The 10000-nt window shown below is 41.3% G+C and overlaps 1 protein-coding gene across 8 annotated transcripts in view; it reads left to right on the top strand.

Moving 5' to 3' along the window:
* LOC311038507 (receptor-type tyrosine-protein phosphatase mu-like) overlaps positions 1-10000 on the top strand; it is a 131409-nt gene that overhangs the window by 105060 nt on the left and 16349 nt on the right. For 5 of the 8 annotated variants that reach the window (XR_014600066.1, XR_014600067.1, XR_014600069.1 and 2 more), the window contains 3 exons: positions 319-396; positions 1104-1130; positions 4653-4864. Coding sequence is in view for 1 of the 8 variants with exons in the window: in XM_084048078.1 (XP_083904204.1) it covers positions 319-396; positions 1104-1130; positions 4653-4864 (317 nt within the window). In the remaining 7 variants the exon portion in view is untranslated. The remainder of the gene's footprint in view (positions 1-318; positions 397-1103; positions 1131-4652; positions 4865-10000) is intronic. The other 3 variants (XR_014600065.1, XR_014600068.1, XR_014600070.1) reach the window with 1 other exon arrangement.

Here is a 10000-nt window from a genome sequence, read left to right as displayed (position 1 = left end):
CTCGGCCCCCATACAGCAGCACTGACTCCACTGTAGCTATACCAATAGCCGCCTCTTGAGAGCTTCTCCCGTGTCAGATTTCCACATCACTCTCCTCATCCGACCGGCCGAAATGTATATAGGGCTAAAGTGGTTAATGTATGATTTGTAATAAGGTGCCCGGACTGCGACGCCAGCCGTCCGGGCCTTTTGTATATTATTTTTAACATTTTTTTACTAAAATGTGTGTATACTATTTTTAATCAAATGCTTGTTTTTTGATCAAATGTTTGTTTATGATCTTTAATAAAAGGTTTGCATATTATTTTTGCGGTCCAGCGGTCTCGTCCCCATCGTCCTTCACTCTGAAGTCCAACACCATCACCACCTCTATCAAGAACTCCTTCGTCTATCCAGGTACACACACACACGCACGCATGCATACACACACACACACACACACACACACACACGCACACGCACACGCACACGCACACACACACACACACACACACACACACACACACACACACACACAATGGTTTATTCATTTTAAACAGTCAAAGTCAAGTCAAAATCACATTATGCAGATATCAACAAACAATAGAGCTCAAGCCACATTAAGTGGAATTAAAAACTATTAGATAAAACTGAATCTTGAGCCTGGACTTAAAGGATTGAACAAAGGGAATTAAATGAAAAGGATGGGACCTAAGAGGCTCTTATGTTCTAAGAGGATCTTGGAGGCACTCCGCAGGGGGAGACTAACGGGGGGGAGAGGACAAATTGCCTGTATCAGTGGTTCTCAAAGTGGGGTCAAGAGACCCTCAGGCTTCATTGAGTTCCAAATGGACCCTTACAGGTCTGTAACTCAGAGAGTAGGGTCCATTTGGTCCCATTAGTACTGTACACTCTGAGAACCACTGGCCTATGTCTATGAAGAAAAAAAAACAGGAACAAAGTTTGTTACTTACGTCCTCTTATTTTCCCCCTCTCCTGTCCTGTGTGTGTGTGTGTGTGTGTGTGTGTGTGTGTGTGTGTGTGTGTGTGTGTGTGTGTGTGTGTGTGTGTGTGTGTGTGCGTGTGCGTGTGCGTGCAATGTTCTCTCTCTACATTGTTGTCAGACCCCTTCGTGCCGACCGCTATACTCGGTAAGCCTTTCTTTTCTTTTTCTATCTCGTTCTATCAGCCAATCAGCAGTCTGTCTCCTCTGCTACCACCACACATACACACATAATAACAGAACAGGAAGTTGACATCAAACAGTTCCTGTGTTAGCCGCTAGCGCAGCAACTAAGCACAGAGCAGCTGCCAATATACATGCTAGCAGCAAAGACAAGACAGTAAGAGAAAACAAGACAGGAGCAGAAAGCGAAAGAACTAGAGAGAGATAGAAATGGAGAGAACAAGAGAAGAAAGAGAGATTTTGTCTCCAGTTCATCCATCTCTGCTTGCTTGTTGTTGTCTCAGAAAGTTTGCATATTTTATAATAAGTTTGACAGTTTTTTTTCAATGGTCATTTGACTTTTTCTCGATTTTTTTTTAACCACATGAACCCTAGCGTCAAGATTCTGGGATGTCATAAATAATAGCTGACTATTCTGCCAAAAAAATGGGTAAAGCTCTGGTGAAAATAAATGAACTTCTGGCGACAATAGGCGTACATATGTGGAAGAATGGCAAACATTCTGCAAAAATTGGGAAAGATTTGGTGAAAATAGCGGAACATTCAGGAATTTGTTGTTTGCTAATTGACTTATAGGCAGCCTATAGGGTTTAAGTGGTTAAAGGTGTTTTTATTTTTTTATTTCTTATGAATTATTGTTGTGTTTGCGGTGGGCGTCACTCCATTCCCCCCCATTCACAATGACCATGTGATGTCACGCCTGTATTTGACCTCTGACCTCTGCATGGACACAACACGTCACCTTGGATGGGGGGTGGGGTATGGGGGGGGCAGCAACATCCAATTTTCAACACTCAAAATAAAATGTCTGACTATCGAAATAGCTGTATTCCAGGAAAAGGTGCAAAGCAGCGTGCAGATCTCCACCAAAAAAAAAAAGTTTTGGGCCAGGAACACGACCGCAAAACCTCGCTCAAATAGAGACATTGCGAGTGAATATCTGAGGGGTGGACAACGGCGCTTTCGCTTGCAATACGTCGAGATAGGTAGTCTGGTTGAAACATGTATTTTAATGACTTTTGTGAGGATGGGGTGTTAGTCTTGTTTTCTTGAATTTACCCAGTCACACTGTTCAGTCTCCAGTCAGCCTTTTGCACCTGACAATTATGCAAACCCATCTTTTAATTGGCAACGCTGTCTTGCCTTTGGCCGGGTGGAAGTGACGTTTGCTCGCTTGTAGCCAGTACGTTTACATTATGTAGCCAGCTAGCTACAGAATGCATGATACATGTTGCTAACGTGTGCAATTTGGAAACAACAGGTGATAAGCTATTTTGTCCAACTTGACTGGCTAACTCGGGCCGTGTGCTAGTTGACGGTCCGAGGCTCGCTAAGCCGCGGCTCACAAGCCTGTCAGCACACCTGCCTTGTGGTCAAATGATGTGAAATCAGTGAAGGAGGTGTTTCTGAAATGTTCTGATGCGAAATACATCAAATGGAGATTACCTTATACTAGGATACAATTTGACCACACAGGGGCAGGTGTTCTAGTGTTACACATTGTAATGTACAGACAGAAAGACGGTCAGACAGACTGTCAGAACTTCGTTTCACTTTTTAATTTTGACCCAAATGACCCTGCTCACTACAGAACTATGCTAGGCTAAGCTAGGTTCACAGTGTTAGCACTCAGCTCTGCAGTTAGCATAGCCATCGTAAACCATATCTGATTAGATGAAGTAATCCGGTCTGATACACTACATGATAGCTGAGCATACTGTGATTGGCTGTGATTCAAAATTGCACATACGCAGGTTGTTGACTAAACCAAAAACGAGCGCTCCTCAAAATTGTGCAGAGAGTGGCTTAGTAGCTTATGGCCTCACAGGGCATTCTGATTGGCGTCTCAACTTATTACAAGTTGGAAGAACTCATCTTTGCATTCCGTTTGTCAGTCACCAGTCTACCAGGAATGTTGAAAAGCGACACAACAGTTGTTCGTAAATATGTGACGCTTCATCAGATGTTGCCCCAACTTCATATTAAAACATGGGAATGAGAATGTGTAGGACTAGGTGACCCGTAGGCGACGCTGGACTAGGCTAGGTGAAGCTAGGTTAGGCTAGGCGAGGCTATACTTGGCTGGCAGGGCGAGATGAGACAAGACAAGATGAAGCTAGGCTAGGCTAGGCGCGAGGATAGTAGAGGATAGGCTAGGTGAGGCTAGGCTAGTCTAGTCTAGGTTAGCTGCTGAAACCTTAATGTTGCTTAAATACTGTTTCCTCTCTTTTCTTTTCTATCTGTCCAATGATTAAAGTCCCTATTAATGGTAAGTGTGGCGATGTGTGAGGGAGGGGGAGGGGGGGTCCCCTGTCACCCAATCAGCATGCAGCCCACAACTCCTCCCCGTCTTGATGTTATCAGTTGGCATGGCAACGCTGTCATTCATCATTCCTCATCCCAGCACCCGCCTGCCCGTCACATCATCCAAAACTAATTGTTTAGCAGGTCCCGCCTCCCTGGGGCCTCTTAACTCTCTCTGATTGGATATTGTGTTTGTTGTTGTTGTGGTGCATTGTGTCTCATCTCTCCTCCACCAATCACTCGTCATTGCTCGTTACATCGCCGAACCGTGATTGGTTGAGCTGTGTATGTAGAGAGCTAATTGATTGGACAGTGAAGTCTCAGGCCAGCCAATAAGAGCAGAGATACAGATAGCAGAGAGTTCATTCTAGTGTCAAACATGATGTCATAATATATGATGTCATACTATCTCACACAGAAATAACACTCTACCCAAACTAAAAACGAGATACAATAAACACATAACAGTGTCCAGCACATCCAGTTCATATTGACATCATAACATTGTCCAGTACATATTCCAGTTCATATTGACATCACGTTAGGGGTCACTCATCGATTGATTGATTGATTGATTGATTGATTGATTGATTGATTGATTGATTGATTGATTGATTGATTGATTGATTGATTGATTGACAACAAAGCTTGAGAGTGTATTTCCATTGCGGTCCATTCAAGATAAAAGAATAACAGAGTTGTGTCGTGTCTTTGGTTGCATCTCCTGTGTCGAGTCACTCGAACAGCACAGATAAAGACATAAAAACGTCACACCTCAACACAATTCAAATTAAAACTCATGACTTTTACATTCCAGTCCCTCCTGCATCATAGTGACCTCATCCTAGTGACATGAACTCAGAGATGTTGTTGTAGTGTCTGCCTCAACGTGTCTCATTGTGACGTTACTGTCTGTGTGTCTGTCTGTCTGTCTGTCTGTGTGTCTGTGTGTCTGTGTGTGTGTCTGTCTGTCTGTCTGTCTGTCTGTCTGTCTGTCTGTCTGTCTGTCTGTCTGTCTGTCTGTCTGTCTGTCTGTACAACAGGAATGACCTCAACCATTTGTATTTCACTCCTCTCCTCTCCTCTCCCCTGCCCTCCTCTCCTCTCCTCTCCTCTCCTCTCCTCTCCTCTCCTCTCCTCTCCTCTCCTCTCCTCTCCTCTCCTCTCCTCTCCTCTCCTGTAGATGACAGTCACACTATGACCAGTGAGACCAGCAGTCTGGTGCAGCAGTCTCACACTCAGAGTTATAAGAAGAAGCAGAGAGGAGCAGATGCTGCAGATGTTCCTCCTTATCAAACAGGACAGCTTCATCCAGCCATCAGAGTGGCTGATCTGCTGCAACACATCACCCAGATGAAGTGTTCTGAAGGATACGGATTCAAAGAGGAATACGAGGTGATACCACTGTAATAGACACTAATACACTGAAATACACACAGTGTAATACACACTAACAACACAACACATCACCCAGATGAAGTGTTCTGAAGGATACGGATTGAAAGAGGAATATGAGGTGATACCACTGTAATAGACATTAATGTGTTGCGAGTAAATATTCCCTTTTTTCGTTTGCTACATAAAAAAAAAAAATCACACCCTGTGTGAAGGTAGCGGCGCCTTTGAATACATTATGTCATCGATATGTGTTTATAATGTGTTTATAGCCATGTGTCATGTGAAGCTTGACCAATCACTTTGTTGACGGGTCTGACCAATCAGAGCGTCGACGACAGATAAAGTTAAATTGAGGATCTAACTTTAAATAACTTACCTAGAAGGAGACTTTAGCCAAATAAAAATATATACAAAAAAAAACATGAGGAAATAAAAAATAAACCTTGACATCATAGTGATGTCATGAATAGTCCCCTTGCCTGACAAATCACAACCTTGACGGGCCTGACCAATCAGAACCTTGACGGGCCTGACCAATCAGAACCTTAACGGACTCTTGGATTCTCGATCGTCTCTATCAAACCATTCTGTCATAACGGATGACTGGGTCCCGAACTCAGACTTTCTATACATTCACCCTTCATCTGTTCTTGTATCTTTCTCTTTCTATTCGTCATATTAACTTTAAATAACTTACCTAGACGGAGACTTTAGCCAAATGAATAATAAGATGAAGTCATTGTCATCGTTTATATAGACATCGAATTCTATATTCATGACATCATAGTGATGTCATGAATAGTGACCAATCACAACTTTGGCGCACCTGACCAATCAGAACGTTGACGCACCTGACCAATCAGAACGTTGACGCACCTGACCAATCAGAACGTTGGCGCACCTGACCAATCAGAACGTTGACGCAAAAGCCAGGCATAGAGGGCTAATATCCGCTCTATACCTAAAGGTATAGAGCGGCTAGCGCCGCTAAAAATCACACCCAGTGTGAAGTGGGCGGTGTGTGGTCATCACAACATGACTCACTTAAAAAAAAGTATAAATTACTTTTTTTTAAGTCCATACTGCTATTCACATTTCAGCTAAAGCAATTTTTGGATTCTTCTTTACGTTTCCCACGAAGCTTCGTCTCTTCCATTGTTGGATTATATAGGCCACTGTATTTTTAGAAATCTTAAATTCAGCTGAAATTTCTCTGGAACCTTGACCAGATCTGTGCTTTGTCATAATTCTGTGTTTAAGCTCTTGTGATATACACTTGGGTCTCACAAGGCCAGTTCTAGGAAGACTTGCCATTGTCTTTGTTTCGGTTTTTACTTTCCTCATTTTAACCATAGTGATTTTGTGATTCTTTTTCACTGATCTCATGAAATACACAACATCTCAGTTAAATATACTACTCTCACATCAAAATGGTTTTAGATTAGCCAATCAGGATGTGAAATTGGAGCACTATGTCACTGTTGTGACACCCAAGTAGGTGGTGTGTGGTCATCACGACATGACTCACTTTAAAAAAGGATAATTACTTTTTTTAAAGTCCTTACTGCTATTCATAGGGCTGCACATGTGTCATGTGTTTCGCTAGCCAATCACAGTCCTGAATTTGCAAAGTCAGCCAATCACATTACACTTAGTGGTGATGACACTAGCTGTAATGTGATTGGCTGATATGAAAAAAGTATCGATTTGCATTAACAATGGAAGGGTTAGGGGGTACATAAATCTTTTGGTCGGTGTCCAAAACCCACTTATAGGGGGCGGCTACACCGCCCCAAATATATATATATATATATATATATATATATATATTTAAAAAATCTAAAGATTTAAAAAAGTTTATACAAAAAAGTCACAACTTTTCATCAATTAAAAACAAAAAAAAAACATTTAAACATTTTCTTTTGGCTAGTGAAAATAGCAGATCTACAAGCTCGCAACACGGCGCAAAGCGATGCGTTGTGAGCTTGTAGATCTCCTTTTTTAATTTATTTTTTAAATGGCATTTATTTATTTTTTAATTCATGAAATTATGTTAAAATGTTTTTTTTATGTGGAATAATATTTATTGAAAATCTTTAAATTATGATACTAATTATAACAAACTAATTATAAGAAAAATAAATGAATATATATATACATATATATAAATATATATGTATATATATATACTGTATATATATATATATATAGAGAGAGAGAGAGAGAGAGAGAGAGAGAGAGAGAGAGAGTGAGAGATTTACTTGTGACCCATAAGAATGGGTCCGCCACCCAAACAAACTACTGAGCCAGCGTTCGGGCACCAACACTGTCAGTCTACGGAGCTTGGCCTCCCTCCTTAACAATGGACTGTTTTGTCCTCTCCTCTCACAGAGGTGTGAGGGCTGCATGTGCCTCAGGGCCCAAAATACAACACATTCAACAACAGTTTTTACCCCTCAGCTGTTATTCTGTTCAACTCTAAATCCCAGCGTCAGTCCCCCTCTCCCTCTTCTCTCCCCCGTTCCCTCTACCCCCTCTACACCACAGTTGGTCATAAAAGGCAGCAGATTTTGAGGCAAATGAAATGCAATTTGAGTCCATAGCTGCATTCCACTGATGCAGGTAACTGTATGGACTCAAATGGTAAATAATGTTGTGTCTTAACAAATTCATGCAGTTTTCATATAATGCAGCACTATATGTGGAGGAAAAAATAAATAAAATGCTGCCCACACATGCTATACACCAACACGATCTAATAAACCCTCCTTCTCTCCCCGTTCCCTAAACACCCTCTACACCAACACGATCTAATACACACTAACACACATTAACACACTCTCCTACATAACACCTCACTCTCACTTTGGGGAAAGACTGTCTTTAAAGATCTGCCAGTCTTGTTTAGCTCTGTGTGTGTGTGTGTGTGTGTGTGTGTGTGTGTGTGTGTGTGTGTGTGTGTGTGTGTGTGTGTGTGTGTGTGTGTGTGTGCGTGTGCGTGCGTGTGCGTGTGCCTGTGTGTGTGTTTGTGAGGTAAGTACACCATTTGAAGTAACATCCATTTGCAACTTTCTGCTGAAGAACATATAAACATATGGCACACACACACTCACACACACACACACACACACACACACACACACACACACACACACACACACACACGTCTCTGTTTTAGCCCACAAGCTAGTGGGAATATTTATACTGTGTGCGTGTGCCCGTGCGTGCGAGTGCGTGTATGTACTCAGTATTTATAATGGATCAGCCCTGAGGGCAGCCCACTGGCGGGAAGCACACACACACACACACACACACACACACACACACACACACACACACACACACACACACACACACACACACACACACATACATACATACATACATACACATACACATACACATACACATACACATACACACACACACACACACACACACACACACACACACTCATACACATATTCCCGCCTGGAGCAATTTCACCCTCCATTTGCAGAGAGTACACACTGAGAAACTATTGCAATGTCTCAGTCTTTTTCTCTCTCTTTCGGTTTGGTCTCTCACTCATTATCTCCTTTCCTTTGTCTCTCATTAACAATCATTCTCTCTCTCTCTCTCTCTCTCTCTCTCTCTCTCTCTCTCTCTCTCTCTCTCTCTCTCTCTCTCTCTCTCTCTCTCTCTCTTGAACTGCATAGGCTATTTTGCAAAGAGAATGTTTACATTTTGAAAGCCTTGTTGCATTTATGAAAGCATCCAGTGGGCCATCACAATGAAATTAGGCATAATGTGTTCATTCCACAACAGGAGATATGTGAAGTTATTACCTGACATTAGTTTCGGTGAAAAAGCCTGCATATATCAGCATCGGTTGATATCGCAATCGGAAATTAAGAGTTGGACAATATTGGAAAATCGGTCACCAATATCAGACATCCCTAATCTAAACCCTACATACTTGGTTGACCGGAGTACCCCAGGGGTCTCTTTGTTGAAAATACACTGTAAAATCCTGTTTATTTAACTCTCAAGAGTGTAGAAAGGGAACCAAATGGCCATTTGGTTCCATTTTAACGCTCTCAGAGTTGAATTAACACTGACGGTGCGTTTTAACAGCGGGCAACTCTGGGCGATGCCGGGCGATATCGCCCAAAAAGATAAAGAAAATCCATCTTTCATTGCCCCCCCGCCCACTTCGCCCGATCGCCGGCTCTCATAGACTTTCATTATATTTTGGGCGATGTTGCCCGGCATCGCCCGAGAGTTGCCCGCTGTTAAAACGCAGGGTGAGGATGTTACAGTGTAGCAGACCTAAAAGCTCATAACACATTGCATTGTAAACTTATACATCTGCTATTCTTGCTGAAAGTTTGCCTATTTTAATATTACCTAGGTCATTACATAGATAATTGCATAACTTATTACAAAGAACATTACATAGATGGTTACATGGATGATTACATAGTGGTCTGTCAGGAGAGTTAATACACATAAAATAGGTACAATAAGTGTAAATGCTTTACTAAATGTAATATAATATACAATATTAATTGCAGGCTCCACAATGTGGTATTATAATAATAGAATCATATCATTGTGTTTAATATAATAATACAAACTTTTATAAAAGATTGATATATTCTATGTTATAATATAATAATCAATGATTATAATTGAAACACATCAGATCTGACTGATAGCTGATCATTGTCTCTCGATCCTTCATGCTTCTCCTTAATTAATTACCCTGATTGGACAGATTAACAAGGTAAGATGCTCCTCCCCCTTCAATTCAATCTCTCCTTCTTGAATCTTCAATCTTCCATGTTTAAAATGTAAACATCCTGTTTCCTGTTTCTTCCTCTTTACAATGTAAACATCCTGTTTCCTGTTTCTACCTCTTTACAATGTAAACATCCTGTTTCTTCCTCTTTACAATGTAAACACCCTGTTTCTACCTCTTTACAATGTAAACATCCTGTTTCTTCCTCTTTACAATGTAAACATCCTGTTTCTTCCTCTTTACAATGTAAACATCCTGTTTCTACCTCTTTACAATGTAAACATCCTGTTTCTTCCTCTTTACAATGTAAACATCCTGTTTCTTCCTCTTTACAATGTAAACATCCTGTT

This window comes from Gymnoscopelus microlampas (genome assembly GCF_963454915.1).
Source record: "Gymnoscopelus microlampas genome assembly, chromosome: 22".
NCBI classification, from domain to species: Eukaryota; Metazoa; Chordata; class Actinopteri; order Myctophiformes; family Myctophidae; genus Gymnoscopelus; species Gymnoscopelus microlampas.
This window is presented reverse-complemented; position numbering and strand designations above follow the sequence as displayed.